Here is an 18,509-nt window from a genome sequence, read left to right as displayed (position 1 = left end):
TTTGTAGTAGCAGTGGTGATATAGCTTCTAATTAATTTTGTACGTAACACTTTCTTGTCTTCTGAAAGAAATTAAATGATCCTTATAATTTCAGTTAAACCTAAATTAATGTTTAATGTTGGTGGGAGGACAACATCTGAGCATCCCACAACAAATGTTCTCTCCAACTCTTTGTCTTTGTCTGACATTATGGTCCATTGTTTAGTTCAGGGAGTTCAGGAAGCCTTTCATAAGAACACTGGATTTCTGTTCCCAGACTGGTTTGAACTTTCACCCCAGTATCTTATAACCGGGGTGAAACCTCAATTATACCGCACCATCTGAATATTGTACTTTACATATTTCCCATTCATCACCCAGGCATCCACATAGGTCTTCTTTATTCTTTCAGCGGAAATGGATGATAAGAATCTATAATTGCAGCTGAATCAGAGTAATGGGACCATTTGTTCCTAATGACAGTCAATGTGTCTTGTTGTCATGCCTTTTTGGTTTTATTTGGAGCATTATTCAATGGAACTTATGTTGCAAGGATGGCCTCATTAAGCTTTAGTAATAGTGATACATTATTGTGTGACACGGTAATAATAAGAAAAAACATGAATGCTTTAGTGTATCTTAATCAAGCAGGATTCTGTAGCTCTTTCAACAAACAGTACACTGCTTCTTTTTTTTAATTTTTTAAAGATCTGCTGGTGTAGCCCCGGATACCATCGCACAACTACAATCAAGTTGAATAAATAAACCAATAACGGCGTTTTTTGGGCATGTTTAGGTTTATTCATTCATTTGGTACATGTATGAGAAAATGTTATTTTGAGAGGGTAATAATATTAACAATTTATTTTATTAACACATAAAACATTAAAAGGTGTCAGAAAAAGAAATGCAAAATAACATATTAGGACTACCATATATATATGTATATATATATATATATATGTGTGTGTGTTTTTATATTATTATGATGTTGCTCCTGTTGTTTGAATTTCACTTTTGTTAGCACAGTAATGTGATTTTTATCTGTGAAAATCGCTATATAAATACATTTACTTACTTACTTACTATTATTTATTACTACTACTACTACTACTACTACTATTGTAATTATAATTATTATCATTATTATTATTTGTGTAATTACATCATTACTCATTATTATTATTATTATTATTATTATTATTATTATTATTATTATTATTATTATTTATTGACTAAACTCAGGAATAAAATTCAACAGTTCAATACATACAAATTCAAACAGGAAAATAGAGTCAGGTTTTGTCCTCGAATTAAAAAAAAAGCTATAAATTTAGTAGACGCTCAAACCGACGTCATAAATCGGCGACTTTACATGTGACGTCATCATCTCGCGGCGAATGCTTCATTTGTAAACACTTAAAATTGACAGTGTGGGTGCGGGGAGGGACATAAAGCCATGGATAATCTTGTCAAGGTAAACTTAAACACATTATTCTTCCATGCAGTAAGGTTTAGGTTCACATTAAACCGATGTTATGTTCGGAATCAATTAATTCATATCGATTCTATATAATGCTAACGCAGCAGCCCTCAACAACAGCATTTAAATGCGTTTTTATCGGTGACTAAATGTGATCTACAACTGTGTGTTTATGTGCTGCAGGTTCATGGAAGTGGGGGCTATGACTCTGACTTCAGTGATGAAGACGGACAGGGAGAGACCTCACAGAGAGGTATTAAAAGGTAACGTTTCACAGTCTTTGTGACAAATACACATGACTCACAAAAATAATTCTCATCAACTGCATTGTTGATTAATAACCAAGCATACCTTATATTATAGATTTAAAATCTCCTACATCCCATTTAATAATTTTACTGTATTATTATTATTATTATTATTATTATTATTATTATTATTATTATTATTATTATTATTACTGCTTGTTATGCTACTAATGGGGTGCTTAAATTACATTTCCTATGCTTGTTAAATTTTTGACAACATTCCAGAAGAACAATAAATGCTGCATTATTTTTAATCCTCAAATCTATAGACAAACCATGTAATATATATATATTTATATGCTTGTGTATCTATTTCTTAAATGTTGATTGGTTTTTATTTCTATGAATATATTAATTTATAAAACCAGGTATAGTTATCATTATATTAGCGTACATTGATGTGTAAATGTGTTACTATATTATCATATTGACAATCATATAGAGTTGTACATAGGATATTACGTGTGTGTATGCATGTGTGTATACATATATAATAGAGATTAGGGGGTAGGATTTTAATAAGTTTTTCTACTTCTTCCTATTCCTTTTCGAGCATGTTAATGATGATGATTGATATATATTTATTTATTATGGATTATTACTTTTTTGGTTTTGTTGTGTTGATTTCACTGTCTCATGTTCGAAATAAAGATAAAAAAAGAAAAAGAAAGTTTTTTTTTTTTTTTTTCTCTTTCTACACACCAGATGATCTCACACTGGACAATAGTTTGTTATATCACAGTGGTAGAATATTACTGATCAGCTGTATGCGTGTCAGCTTTTTTTCTAGAGATGGGTGATATTATTGGCTAATATCGGGTCTATATTGTTTGCGGTTTTTCCAAAGATATATATATATATATATATATATATATATATATATATAAATATTTATGGTGCTTTTTCAGTTACTAAAGTTAAATAATAAATATAACAAATTAGAAGGACTCGCCTTATCTATAAAAGCAAGGAACGTCTGTGTGTGTGTGTGCGTGTGTGTGTGTGTGTGTGTGCGTGTGTGTGTGGAGCGAATATCTCCCCAATGCAATATCTGATCGACCTGAAACTTTGTCAATGGTTTGCGCATACCCCGTGTGTGTGCATCTGTAATTTTGGAGTCATTTGGTCATTCCAAAACCAATTTTAAAACCAATTTGAAATGATCAATCCACACTGTGGAACTCCTGTCAAACATTGTTTTAGAACACTGATGATGTCTTCAACAGTGATGTCATCAGAGTTCCAATCACAGAATGTTCTAACTGATGATGTCATCAACAGTGATGTCATCTGTGTTCCAAGAATGTTGATGAGGTCATCAGAATAGAACACTGAGATGAAGCCACTGTTCTATTTTATTCTATGCTAATGCTAACCTAATGCTAATGCTGTCTGTACATGATAACTTGAAACTTTATGAACGGATTTTGATGAAATTTTAAGGAAATGTTGATAATGGGTCAAGGAACAGCCAATGAAATTTTGGTGATGTTCTGGCTACCAAAAGAAAATATATAGATATATATATCCCATTCATTTTCCCATCCACACTGTGGAACTCCTGTTAATGTCAATATGAATACATCCCTCCGATGGGCACTCTACTAGTATATTACAATTTGAAAATGTAAATAATCTTTGGAAATGTAATCATCGATTCATGATCGTCAATGATAAAAATCGCGATAAATGATTAGGGATTATTTTCACCTCCCCTGATTAATGCAAATCATGCTTTGTCACTATGTTTATCAAGTTGTCAGACTCCACCAGAAAATGATTCGCATTGGATGCAGCGATTTTTCCCGATCTTATATGCAAAAAAGAAACATTGATGGTTTCACTTTTCAATAAATTGTAGAAACCGTGAGCCCTCAGCAATCATTCACAGGCAACTCAATTCTCACTTAAAATCCAAGTTTTCTGAATGTACTTTGTGTATACTAATGTGTTTCTACAATAGTCCCTACGGATGACAGTAAAATAGGTCATTCTAAACATATTTACTACAGTAATTCTTCTTTAAATCATTTAAAATCTGGTTAAAATCCTTTTGCACTTGGGGAAAAAAAAACAAACCGCCATTTACTGTGAAACCAGCACAAATTTCAACAATAATTACAATTGGATAAAGCTGTTGAACATGTCGACCCAAATGACTTTTGGCCTTTTATTAAAACTGTTTATCACCCCTTTTCCCTTTATTTAGCGCAGTGTGATTTCATCCCAGTGTGGCTGAATTTTTTTTTTGGCTTATTTGTGACTTTCACAGAGCACGAGAGAAGGAAATGTTGCACAAACCTTTCCAGAAAGATCAACACTCCCAAGTGGCTCATCGCAGTTTACACTCAAGTGAAGTGGACAGGTACAGATTAATCACAATAAAGTGCCTATCCCACTCGGGAGCTGTTCCTATTTTTTGCTGTATGAACAAAATTAACTTTGATGAAAGAAAGCTAATAAAATCTGAGTAAACCTAATTTTAGAGATTATTTCTTCAAGTATATTCAAGGGGAAATGTATTTTGGTTAAATAATAAAAAACTGATTAAACCAAAGAAAATTTTTCTTAGAGATTATTAGAAAATTGCTTTGTAGTTATCCAACTTTTAGAGTTTTCTTATATTAATATTACTAATACTGCTGCTTATTTTTTGTTGTTTCAGAGAGGAAGCAAGGAACAGAAGAGCTCACCTGATTTCAATGAACGCTGTATCCTTATAAAACAGTAACTGTATAATATTGAAGCACTTTACACCACTTTCAAAAGCAATAAAACATCCCAGATGGTGTTTTTTTATTTTTAATGTCTGGCTGTTTAGTTGCCTTTAGCTAAAAGCTTCACTAAATGCCCGAAGTGGAGACAATGTTGAAATTGAAAGATGAAGGGTCCTTAATCAGATTTCTCCAGTTTGAGCGACACAAGAAGTTTGTGGGTGACTATATTCTTTATTATGGAGGACAAATGTTGGACTTCAAACGCTCTAGGTACGTAGAACGTGTCAGTGGAGCCTGGAAAATCCACTGCAGTGTTGACTGGGGGGCTGAAGCTAAGAGGATATTGAGATTATTACACAAAAGGACACACATTGATTAGATCGACTGTTGTAAATAACTCTATTTATTTGATTTATGTATTCATTTTACAGGGACAATGCGATTTCACATAGATAGACAGAAAAAAAAGTGGTAAAAAAGGGTTCAAAGTATCAATATTGGCTTAAGAGTGGCAGAAAAAAGTAAGAGCAATTACTTTAAACTGGCAGATAATCGTGAATGTGGTTAAATTGGCAAAAATAAGCATGAAATCTGGTGAAAAGAAGTTAAAAGTCTCAATAATGGCTCAATATATGCAACGTTAGGTGGAAAAGTGGTGGAAAGGGTTTATAAGGGCCGAATATGTCTTGAAAGTGGAAAAAATGCACATAAATCGCATTGAAATTTATGGAGAAGTGGCAAAAATGGGAGAAATGTAGCAGAAAAGCACAAATATGGCAAGAAAAAGTGATGAAAATAGATTAAAATTTGGCAAGTTTGGTGTAGTTGCAGAAAAATTATTAAAATCGGCTGAAATTGTTAAAAAAAATATTCTTAGTTTCTTGAAAGCATCTAGCGACCCCCTCCCAGTGTCTCGCGACCCCAAATGGGGTCCCGACCCCAAGGTTGAGAACTGCCCACTTAATACTCACTGCACCTCTGTTCACAATTCTATCAATCCAACCAACTCATCACAGATTTCAGAGTCCACAGGTGCTAGTTTTTATAGAAGGGGCGGGGCCAACAGTGACGTAAGAAACCACCAAAACGTAACCAACCACCATCGTCAGCCAATAGCAAAATTCGATTCATGTTTCAACCCATAGAGGGCAGTCACTCTTACAATTTTTACAACAAAATACACCAAATTGAAATATTATGACTAAAATGCCAAGAGGTGGACTAGAATCAACCAACAACACTACTTCATACCAAATAAATGACAATGATAAAGAAAGTCCAAGTTCTCTTTAAGTTCAACCTCCTTTAACCTAGGAAACACTAATGCATCCTTTACCAAATGAGACAAGATAATGATGACCCACAATTCCTTGCCGCGACAACAATTAAAGGGACACGCACACAAGTAACAGAGATTATGTAAGTTCAATGCAATAATATGTCTTGAACAACTTTAAATAATCTAAAACCCATATATTATTATATGTAAGACATATTATCAGATTACAACTGACATAAAACAGACACTCTGTGGTTCAAGAATAAGAAATCAGACATTTTTAGCCACATTATGTTTTATTCAACCTAATTCATATTTTTGAGTGGAAGGGGAGTGTGAGCAACCATTCACACTGACATTCTTTTAGTTTCACTTTTGTTCCTTGTAGCCTGGTAACCTCTTTTCCTTTGATTTATTTTCAAACCATGTGATTTTTGAGATTATATCAGCAGTAAGTGTTATAAATGTGCTTTTAATTCATTTCAGGACATTTTTTCACCACGTCAGAAGTCACTGACCTTCGCGGCCGTCAGATTATTACATCATTGACTGATTGTCAAAACAAACGTGATGGCCTTTCCCTAACTCCTCTCCTAACGTCTTTCCTTAACGCTGTGACGTCATCCACGGGGTTATGGAAAAGAGAGAGGAGGGACTATTCGGACTAGGCCTCAATGTCTGCTATACTACGAAGCTACGAGGCTAAATCACCATGGTTACTTAGGCTGAACGACTAACCTGGTTAGGACCAATCAGTTCTCTTAGAAAACAACCTGTCCATTAAAAGGAGGATCATTGTGTAAATTAATTAATTCATGTTTTCTGTGGTGATGCAAAGAACCTCAGTCTTGTCAGATTATATAAAATATGAATATATGCCACCTTATGATTTAGAATGCTCGGTATGAACGCAGCATCAGAGCCACAGACATCAATTCCTGTATTAATTATTAGCTGCTTTTACTGCATCAACAGTGTTGTTTTTGGTTTCAATTCTGGATTGTAATTCTTCATATTTTTAAAGAATTATTCCTCGATTGGGATGTAAATTGCTCTCCAGTTTCTCTGTGATTGTGATTGGTCTGACGCTGTAATCGGCTCCTCTGTCACAAGAGCGCGCATGTAGCCAGGCTGAAGTCAACTCGTTTAACTTAGCGAGTGTTAATCGAGATTTGTAGTACAGCTTCTGTCTGACTGACAATGTTTGGTTAGGTGAAGCTCGCTAAAGGAGATAAATCCGGGATATAATTGTCTAGCTTTGTAGTATAGGCCCTAGAAGACCCCCATGATCTGGTGCAGGATTGACTGAAAGACTTTGCGTTACCTGGTAGTAAAATAAGGCTATATACTGTATATATATAAAATCTCATTAAAACTCCAAGTGTCAGGACAAATAAGAGAAAGCAGGAACCATGCAGCCCACCTGTAATGTGTGTATTTATTGGTACTTATGTTATGAGCGTTCTCTGTTTGTTTCACTCAGAGCCAAAGATAAAACGGATCATGATGTGCTGCGTGAAAATCACCGCTTCCTCTGGAGAGATGAAGACGAGGAAGAAATGACCTGGTAATCATCCCATATTCAACATTTCCTCGTTTAATAGCTGCCAGAAATGCTTCTTACAGCATAAAGTGGATGGCTGTTCATCATAGGAATGGGATCCACACAAGGTTCCTGCTGCTTAACAGAAGGTTTTCCTTGCCGCCATGATGAATTCATGTTGGGTGTGGGATACATATGTGTGTGTATATACGTATATATGCATATGTGTGTATCCATAAAATGAAGAGTCCGTCCTTAAGACTGCTCTACTGTAAAGTGTCTTGAGATACCATTGGTTATGATTTGGCGCTATACAAATAAAAGATTGATTTATTGATTGATTGATTCTTATTGTGGGGAAAATTGCTCAGGGGCCAAAATCTGTATTGATGTTTGGACGTTTATAGGTGATTTCTTTTTATTTAAGGGAAAAAGAACTGGCCAAGAAGTATTATGACAAGCTGTTTAAAGAATACTGCATAGCTGACGTCAGCAGATACAAAGAAAACAAGGTGAGACGAGGAGAAAAATCCAACATTTGTAGCTGAAGTGGTGACAGTGTTATTGGTAGATACCGATATTAATCTAATATATAATATCAGCACGAATCATACAGACTCTTTATTGCTTATTTTGCAGTGTGGAATATTTGAAAAGGCTTGATCAAGTGATATTGTGTTATATTCACAGGAGGAATGAGAAAAACTGACCCATTTCTTCGGGTTACATACATTTTAACCCTAAACATAAGAATATTCTACAATTAAATAAAATAGATTAGAATAGATACATTGGAAAATTGATACATCCAATAGAAAAAATAACAAAAATTGTTAACATGCAAAATAACTACTAGTTTAACTTAAGCATAAGAATATTCCACAATTGAGTAGAATAAATAAAAAACAAATGAGAAGACTCATTACTAGAAAGCATCACGTAAATGTTATAGACATTTGGCCGGTTATTCGCATTTTTTTAAAAAAATATTTCAGATATTGATCCGGATGATCCCCAATACCTAATCACTTGAAAATCCCTTTAAAATTATATTAAAATTTCAGTTAAATTAAAATCAGTTTTTGAGTCAGATTGTTCACAAACAAAAAAATAAATAAACAGATGTAAAAGAAAAAAAAAAAACCTCAAAACCAATAAGTATAATATAAGTGCAAAATAACAATTGAAGTTTACTTCAGTTATTTTTTTTACTGGCAGTATTAATTTCTGTCAGCTACTGGAATGGACTGCTTATATCAGATATTGTAGATACAGGCTAATACAGTATAATCCGATTCGGTTATTTATTCATTTTTCTGATATCAAACCGATTTACAATGTCAGTATCAGATGGAGACACCCCTAAATCTGGAGTCATGTTTATGGTTGCGTTTGTGTGCAAAAGATACCAGCGTAGACACTAAAAGGCTGCCATAAAAAGGCTCCAAAAAGCAGAGTGATCTATTGTGACTCGGCAGCACCGCCAGTGTTTACGGAGATGAAATGTATCAGGCCGATACTCCCATCATGCATAAAGGCTAATATTTGTGCTCAATCACTCTGATCGCTCAGCGATGACAAAAGTTGGAGGTATGATGTGTTTTGGCACCGTGCTCTGTCCCTGATGGGAACCGTGGCGTTCTGGTCCGAGGCCAAGGTTTCAAAGTGACAATATGCTAAACCACAAGGCAAAGTGCATAGATATGAGCAGCTGTAACACGGTCACTCTCCTGCGTGTTCTGACCTTCTCCTCCTCGCCTGTCTACTCCGCCTGATGAGACCAACTGAGCTGGAAAACCCCCTTTTAGAAGAACAATACAGACAGGTTAGAATTACTGGTGATTATCCAAAGCACTCAAGGTATATTTACCATATTTAAAGCCTTGCTTTAAATAGGAGGCCAACTGGCTCTCGTTGATAATGTGTGCAATGGGATGTAACTGTTTCAATGACAATGTGGCCTGCTGGCTGACAGGAAGAAGCTGGTGAGAGAATAATAATAATTATTATTATTATTATATTAACTAGAATATTTGCATTTCCTGAAGAAAATGCAAGTGAGGATGCAGGTGCTGCCCCGCGTTGCACTGCATTAGATTAGCATCAACATTAGCATTGACATTAGCTAGCACTAGCATTTATTTATTTATTTGTTCCTTTTATGAAAATGCAAACCAACATAGATTCGCCATTTACAACAAATAATATCACAGTCTAATGTTAGCACAACAGTAGCACAGCATTAGCGTAACATTAACAGTAATATAACATTAGAAATATCATAATATTAGCATAGCATTTGCTAGCATAGTATTAGCTAGCATTAGCTAGCATTAACATTAACCTAGTATTAGCACTAACCTAGTAATAACCTAGCAGCAGCATTAACATAACATTAGCATGATCCTAGCAATAGCAATAACCTAGCATTAACACTAACCTAGCATTAGTATTAACCTAGCAATAGCATTAGCCTAGCATTAACACTAACGTGGCATTAACCTAGCATTAGCCTAGCAATAGCATTTGCCTAGCATTAGCACTAACGTAGCATTAGCATTCACCTAGCAATAGCATTTACATAGCATTACCACAAACCTGCCATTATAATTAATCTAGTAATAGTATTTGCCTAGCATTAGCATTAGTCTAGCGTTAGCATTAACCTAACAATGGCATTAACCTAGTATTAGCCTAACAATAGCATTAACCTAGCATTAGCTAGGCATTAACCTAGCAATAGCATCAGCCTAGCATTAGCATTAACCGAGCAATGGCATTACCTAGCATTAGCCTAGCAATAGCATTGACTTAGCAATAGCTGAATATTAGCAATACAGTTGAAAATGTCTGAAAAAAGTTGAAATATGTTGAAAATGTTGAATAAAGCCTCTGTATTCTGACTAATAATGGTGCTGTTAGTGCCAGACTTTTGTCATGCTCACATTTCAAGGTAAATAATATGTTTATATGTTTGTGTTCAACAGTTTGGATTTCGCTGGCGAACAGAAAACGAAGTTGTCTCTGGCAAAGGTAAAGGAAACACATCTGTACATTAAAACACATGATTTTGTGCTATAGATTAAAAATACATCAGTGTGACTTATTTGTGCTCATTAATTTAATACATTAGGAGAAAGTCTGTATATCTGTCACACAGCAAAAGGACAGTTTGTAAATAGCTCCAAAATATGACAAAGCAATAGAAGCACAGTGCAAGTGTGGCTACAGATGTAGCTTACTGCTAGATGGTGTGTGTGCCTGTTCTGTGAATAATAACAACTTTAATATTTTTTAACTACCACTACAAAATGAGTGAAAAAAATGTAACCTTTATTAAAAAATAGACAAAAATTGTGACTATTATTTTATAATATTGTGACTTACTGACTTGTTAAAAAAAATGCAATCACATGTTTTAAAACAGTATTGATAAAGTTAAAAAAGAAAGCAACGCCTTGCTGAACATTAAGCATAAAGATAGAAATAAAATTTTATCTCCAAGAACTTTATTTTTTCTGTTTGAAAATATAATCAGTTATGAAGAGTAATAGTTAGAATTTTAAACTTTAAATTTTGTTTGGGGGGTAGTATTTGTTATTTTTTTTTATATCAGATGTGCATTCAAGTTGTGGGTGGTTTTGGACGGTGCCATGATTGGAGGGAGAGAAGGCGGGGCTTAGAGAAGATGTTGCTTGCTCAAATAATGCTAGCTTTCCGAAAATGTTAATGTTGTCGACTAAAAGTTTCCGTCATAGTTTTTGTTGACTAAGACTAAATTTAAAAAAAAATATTTACATTGTCGTCTACTGCTAAAAACTAAACTATAGTTTCGTCACATGAGACGAAATCCAATCAGAACCCATGTGATCATGTGATCCTACGCATGGATCATATCAAATCTGTCTATTTTCAAACATTGATAACATCCCATATCAGGTTGACAAATGGGAACTACATCTATGACAGATTTGGTCGACTAAAACTAGACTATAACTGAAATAGTCTAAAACTAAAATAAAATTGGCTGTCAAACGCTATTAAAGCTGATTCTCTACAGCGATCTATCTTTTTTTTTTTTTTTCTTCCTTTTTTTTTGTATTTCCTCCCTTGAAAATAGTGGTTTGAACTATTAGAATAAAAAAAAAAACCACTGTGACATTTAAGAAAAGTCCCCTAAGAACCCTTCAAATTATTGCCAAGTCAGCACAAAGTGAAGTTTTAATCATCTCAGGCTTCTAGCTCGTGTTAACTATTGCATATTTATATTTACGGTACATTAATGCAGGCTTTTAATTGATACATATATTAATTCAAATGAACTTTTAGTGTAAGCCTATAGAAGAAGACATTATTAGTAGTGAAGAATTCATAGCACTTATTGAGGGGTAATGATAATAACTATAATATTGTAAATAAGGAGATTTTTTTTTTTTTAAAAAAAGCATCTAAACTGGGAGGGGGACTCACAAGAGAAGACTGATGGTTGTAAGTTCTGCTCACCATGTAGTCACTGGGATGAGATCATCACAATATATTCAGATTAAATGTATTTATCCAAATCACTGTGACTTACTATTTGTCATTTTCCTCATGTATGTGACGTGTTACATACTTAAACAAAATATGTCAGGTCAAAAAAGATTTTATTTCATATTTTATATATAAAAATATATATATATATATGTTAAGTAAAAAAAAAACTGCCGTTATTATTTAATTGTTTATAAAACAATTTTTTTCAGGTTATAGTTAGTCAGGAGATAAATTGTTGACGTTACTGTTAAAAATGAACTTAGAATAAAGTCGGGGTGCTGTCGGCAGCTGCTGACTGAATGTAACTAATAAAACAACTTGTAATCTAATTTAGTTACTTTTAGACTCAAGTAATCAGTAAAGTAACTAGATTACATTTTTTAAAAGATTGGTCAGTAGTCAGATTACTTTTTCTAGGTAACGATGGCAGCACTGTTTAGCACGGCACTGATTCCTCTCATTATCACCACACATTGGATCATTCACCCACTAATAGAGTGTAAGCTGGTGTAGGCGGCCATGACACACTTTAGTTTTGCTAATTTGCTCCACTGGGGATTTGTTTGTGCAAGAGTAATCCTGCAACAACGGGACTATGGAGGGGATGAGTTTTGCACCCACTGTTTGTCTTCACCACACCGAGTTGTAAATCTGGGACTTTCTGTTTGGGAGGAGGATCAGCAGCTGATCAGTCAATGTAGAACACCTTTCCTTTAAAACCTCCACTAGATGGTGTGAGAGATAAAGATAGTGCACTGCAGTAGAGAGGATGACGTGGGCGCCTCCTGCTCAGTCTCCTGACTAGTCATCCAGGACCAAAGATGTGTGCGTTTCAATGCTTTTTTTTTTTCAAGAGTGATTGTCTGTTATTGATACTTTCAGTTTTCAATCAGTTATCGATCAATCAGTTCGTCTCGGGCAGACATTGGAAACTGGTGGCCCAGGGGCCCACCCTTGGTCTAATTATGTGTTGCCCCCAAAACAAATACACACAACATGACTCCGAAAACACACCAAATGGAATGAAAATACATATAATGACTCAAAAAACATACAAAACAACAAAAATACACTCCAAATGACAAAAAATACACACCAAATGACAAAAAATACACACAAATTGACAAAAATACTCAAAATAACAACCAAAATATACATAATGAAAGAAAATTACAAAAAATAACTCCAAAAACACAACACAATTGCAACAGAAATACACAAAATTACCACAATACAAAAATTTATATCTAAAACACACAAAATGAGAGAAAAAAAAATAACTACAAAAACTTACAAAACAACAAAAGAATTCACAAAAAGCAGAAAAACACACAAAGTGTTAACAACCACACAAACTGACAAAAAATACACAAAATTACGACAAAAACACACACAATGAATAACAAAAAACATAAAAATGACAAAAATACACACAAATTGACAAAAATACAAAAAATAACAACAAAAACACACACAATGAAAGAAAAAATTCAAACAATAACTCCAAAAACAAAATTGCAACAGAAATACACAAAATGATCACAATGCAAAAAAGATAAGAAAAACACAAATTTAGAGAAAAACACAAAAAATAACTATAAAACATACAAAACGACAAAAGAATTCACAAAAAGCTGAAAAACACACAAAGTGGCAACAACAAAAACACACACAATGAAAGAAAAAAATATAGAAGATATTGCAACAGAAATACACAAAATGATCACAATGCAAAAAAAGATAAGAAAAACACACAATGAAAGAAAAATACCAAAAACACAACAAAATTGCAACAGATAAACACAAAATGATCACAATACAAAAACACACAAAATGAAAGAAAAATATAAAAATTGTAAATTAAAGTTTCCCATCTCTGGTGTATATTCAACACTTACTGTTGATGCCTAACACTAGTTTTTTCACTTCCACACTTGTGGATAATCATATTGATTGTTGAGGATTAACACAGCACCTTCACACAGTCTGTGTCTCCTCCCTCTGACAGTTTATATTTATACATGCATACATACGTATACCTGTGAGGGCACCAGCAGCTCCTCATGAGGAATGGACAGCTCATCGATACGCTCTGAGCCATGCAAACCATACATCTCATTATACTTGTAAATCATTTGCTTATGTTGCGGCTGCTGTGGCTTCACTTACATAAACAGCCAGTCTGACTAAACCAATATATTGTTCCAGATTAGCAGTGTGTAATCCTGGTCTCTGACAGTTCACCCCCTGTAGCAAAACTCAACAGGAAGTGGGATTAGATTAGGTCAGAGTTACTTTAGCTCCGCTGTCACGCCTGTGATTTGTGTACATTAATAATTTCCGGAGGAATACTACTTAAGTACTGGTCAGGGCAATCGGACAATACACTCTAGTGAGATCAATAGTAATCTCATTCTGGGAGGTGTATCCAACCTTCCTGCTCAAGCAGCAGCTCTGGTGAATGGAAGTGAAAAAGCGTTCTAAGTGGAGGCTAGGACAAGGCTTTATTTGCTGCCTGATTTAGATCAGCATGAAGAAAGAGTCCCTTGAAGTTAACAGCCCAGCTCAGAGGCTCTTTGTTGGGGAGTTCATTTACTCATGAGGCTAGTAACGTTTGTCTCTGCTCATGTGTAATGAGCTTGCATGTCACTGAACTTGCATGGCCTTAAAAGGTGTTACTGTGACTTCCGGCTGGACACAAACACCTTTTTGTAAACCATCTTATCATCTCCACTCCGTATTGCAAGTCAAGTTAGTATTAGGTAACGCTGACTACTCTGCACCATTTAAGGTGGATTAAAAAGTACACTGATCTTTCTTTTATTGGTTACACTGTGAGGAGGGATCAAGGTGTCGAGCCGGACCAACAGGTTCAGTTGCCACCTTAATAATAAACAGAGGACAGAGTATTTCCTCCTGGTGGAATCCTTGAATGTATTTTGAAATATTTAGAAATGATACAATGATATTATGTGTACTGTAAAAAAAAGTAATTAATTATTTTCAATGATGAATGAATCCTCCACCAATGACAATAGTTTCATCAGCTTTTATTTATTCATTCATTAGTTTGCAGGATTCTCGTCAGCGCTGTTGAGCGTAGGGGACCCCGACATTGTAATTTTGCTCCCCTACGGAGCGATGGCGCCCCCTACGCTCCGTTTTCAGCTACGTAGGGAGATTTTCTGTTGTTTTTTGCTTTTTTAGTCGGTATCGTCGTAATAATTGTTGCACACTTGGACACAAAAGGGACTCCCAGGCGCACACAGGGTTTTTTAACTCTCTTCTTAATCTGCATAACATCAGCCGCCCCGACTATTTAATACAGGCGATTTGCTCGGATGTTTCCGTCTTTACCTGAGGACCACAAAGACCCCTACAGCTACTTAGCTAACCCCGATGTTGCCTGTATGCAACGTCAACCAGACATAGTGTGTAGCGCACATGAAGCAGCTCACCATGTTTATAACTCGCAACGGATTATTCTACATGCGCGCACATCCTGAATACCGTCTAGTTCAAATGTGTTCGGGCTTAAAGAGACAACGGCTTCATTCTGGTCCGATGGGTTCGGGCCGTGTTCTCTCCGGCCAGGTCTTCTTTTTTCGGCCTGAAAAAAGCTCTACTGTGTGCGTCGTCCGCAAGTGTGCGTGCGCGCGTCCTCCGCGTGTGTTCGCCCGTTCTCCAATAATACTGCAGGTCCCACATAATAATAATGCCTCATTTAAATTTGAAAAAAGCACATCTTGGAATCAGTTTTTTCAACAAATAACTTGTAGCTTTAAGGTAAGGCTGGGACAAAGAAAAACTAACTTTAGCTTTATTTCACTAAATGTGGCTCTCAGACAGTAATACATTTCTAAAGTTTCCACACCGGTGGCGCTCGTTCGTGTACCATGCGATCGCCCTATGCCATGAAAAATTCCTAGTGAGAACCCTGGTTTGTCTGTCAGTAGGAATATATAAAACATATGTAGTGGATTTCAACAAAATTTGAAACCAAACAGACGTTATGCCATACAAGCTTTCATAAAATTTTGGGCGGCATCTGAATCAGTGCGCTAATTCCAGATAAATTTGAAGACTTTAAAGATCCCTATCCCTCAACATTGGTGAAACTTTAAAAATTCATATTTCGGTTCGTAATTGACTGATCTTTACAAATCTCGGTTATGGAGGTTTGGTGCCTCAATTCCGGATCGGATCTGGCTTGCGTTGTGCATCGCAATTTTTCCAAAAAAAATGGGGTACCCATACATTTGGACCTACTGTAACTTTATTAAGGGGGGGAAATACATTTCTTCCAAGCCTTTAAAATATGAATGATCATGGTACTATGTTCAGGATCACTGATCCAGATAACTGCCAATTTGTGGCAAAAAGGATATTTGCCGCTTGTTGTAAATTTATTTATTTTTTTCTATCTTTGGTTCACTGACTACAGCCACTGCCCTGTTTAATATCCTTGTATTTATCCCTCTGTTAATCTATCTATCAATTTACTGGCACAAAAAGTCTCCCAGACACACTGAATAGAACATTACCTAACGCTTATCTTTAATTTATCAATCTAGTATTTCCCTCAAGTTGACATTTCACTGAGTTGGGAGCATTGAAATGGCATCCATGTAGACACTCATTCAGTTTGAAGGCTTGGGTTTTACTCAAAGTACAGTTTTTTGAGTAAAAACTTTCAAAGGGGATCGCTCAATGTCTCACATCTATCAACAGAGACAATAACAGCCAGGAAGCTTCCAGGTTCACATCTATTAGCTGACATTACAAAATGCATTAGTTTCTGTGTTGCAGGTATAGGTTGAGGTTATTACAAACTTTTTGATGAATCCCCCACATGCATCTATGCATAATAGCTATTTGTATTGCTTTTTTTTCATTAAAAACTCTGTCACACTGTATTCACGTCTATTACAAACACATGAAGTGCAGCCCTATAAACACCTAGCTTTAGTGCTTTAAATTGTGTAATCTTGTTGTTCACACACCGTTGACATAATTCAGAAATCTTGTGATAGTAAAATGTCGCTGTAATGTTTTCCCTGCAAAAGAGTGTGAAGTGAAGGTAAACATGCACAAAAACTCCCCAAAGCTATGCATTGATTGAGGGCATTAGATGTTTATGTTGTGTGCTTTTTGTTACGCTCGGCCTGATCTGCATCCGAAGTGAAACGTGCGGTGATTCATTGCCCATGTCTTTCTTTGTACGGTTTTCCCTGCCGGTATAAATTGAGGCTGAGTCTTGCTGTCAGAAGGAGGTCAAAGGGCAAAGGTAGTTGAGGCTAGACTCTTTTTTGGTGGGCCTCCTGTCAAAGTAAGCGAGTATGGCATTGGCTTATGTAACTTTTCCTAGCTTAAAAAGGTGCATAAAAATATGCCCTGCCTTATATTTACTTGCATGGACAAAGTTGATTGGTGTTGCTAACACTGGCCACGGTTACATGATGTTTCAGGGAATTCATTATTCCAAATTAAATTATTCAGAATGAAATTGTTCTGCTTGGTGTTTACACGGAAATAGTAATTCCGAATTGAGGTTTACATGGAAAAAAGGTTTATTCGGCTTTATTCAATTCCGCTGTAGGTCTGTGAGTTGGAAAAGGTTCTGATTGGACAGGGGGTGAACGTGACGTTTTCACGTCTATCGGGGCACAACCCACAATAAACCTTTTATTTTCGGCTACCACACTGAAGAACACATGAGAACTGTTTTAACTTTTATTTTGATTGTAGTTTTGAAGCAGCAGCTTAACAATAACATACGGTTTCACTTTGGTCAGCTGAGCAGGAGAAGGGCGATAGGAACTTATCGCCAGTAAATAAAGCCCAGAAAAACTCCGGAAAACAATAACCAGTCATAAATAGTTGCTCCCTGGTAAAGATAGTAGCTCTAACAACAGGCTCTAACAATGATAAACTTGTTGATATTACAGCCTGTGCATGCAGTTACTCCATGTCCAGGTTTTAGAAACACCCGTCCGATGAAGCCTGTTTTGTTTGCCGATGTCCGTGTGTGCGTGTAATATGTCCGTGTGCGCGTGATAATGTCATCATGTTTATTCTTTCGTTCATCCACTCTTTTCATTATATCTATGTCTTCGAAGGCTCTTATTAGATAAATTGTTTCTGCTCTAGTCCGGGCTGCCATCTTGGATTATGTTGTCACTGCGTGTCATCGCAACTGGCCAAGCATACGCAGAACGACTAGAAGTAACTAATTAAACGTTTACAAGATAGAGTAGTTATTTAATTCAGAGTTAAAGATATAATAAACCAGCCACCTAATTCGGATTTAAGTTTAATTCGGAATTACATTTGGAATTGGAATTAAGTGTTTACAAGGTCAGTTTAAAGAGGAATTAATTTTAATTCTGAATTAAAGGGGAATTAAAGCTCCAGTGTAAACATGGCCACTTTTTTTCATGTTTTGAAAAACATTATCATTCGTAATACCACATTATAACTCGTCAATTTGTTAATTATTCTTTTTTTTTTTACCTTTAAAGGAAGTGGTTGGTTGATTTAAAACGGAATCTGTTTAAGGCACCTCACCATCAAAGCACATCCTGCTGAGTCCTATTTAGCCCAGATAAAATATCTAAGCTCCAGAAAAGTTAGTTGCTTTTATGTGAGACGTTAGAGGTGATAG

At 35.4% G+C, this 18,509-nt stretch overlaps 1 protein-coding gene across 3 annotated transcripts in view; it reads left to right on the top strand.

The window, feature by feature from the left end:
- fra10ac1 (FRA10A associated CGG repeat 1) overlaps positions 1-18,509 on the top strand; it is a 52,179-nt gene that overhangs the window by 21,281 nt on the left and 12,389 nt on the right. For 2 of the 3 annotated variants that reach the window (XM_028476078.1, XM_028476081.1), the window contains exons 2-8: positions 1,646-1,725; positions 4,043-4,135; positions 4,436-4,481; positions 4,681-4,757; positions 7,250-7,333; positions 7,737-7,821; positions 10,297-10,342. In XM_028476078.1, coding sequence (XP_028331879.1) covers positions 1,646-1,725; positions 4,043-4,135; positions 4,436-4,481; positions 4,681-4,757; positions 7,250-7,333; positions 7,737-7,821; positions 10,297-10,342 — 511 coding nt within the window. Of the gene's footprint in view, positions 1-1,348; positions 1,457-1,645; positions 1,726-4,042; positions 4,136-4,435; positions 4,482-4,680; positions 4,758-7,249; positions 7,334-7,736; positions 7,822-10,296; positions 10,343-18,509 lie in introns of those variants that run through there. The other variant, XM_028476080.1, reaches the window with a different exon arrangement.

This window comes from Gouania willdenowi, chromosome 19 (assembly GCF_900634775.1).
Source record: "Gouania willdenowi chromosome 19, fGouWil2.1, whole genome shotgun sequence".
NCBI classification, from domain to species: Eukaryota; Metazoa; Chordata; class Actinopteri; order Blenniiformes; family Gobiesocidae; genus Gouania; species Gouania willdenowi.
Note: the sequence above shows the minus strand (reverse complement) of the source record. Positions and strands in the feature narration are given on the sequence as shown.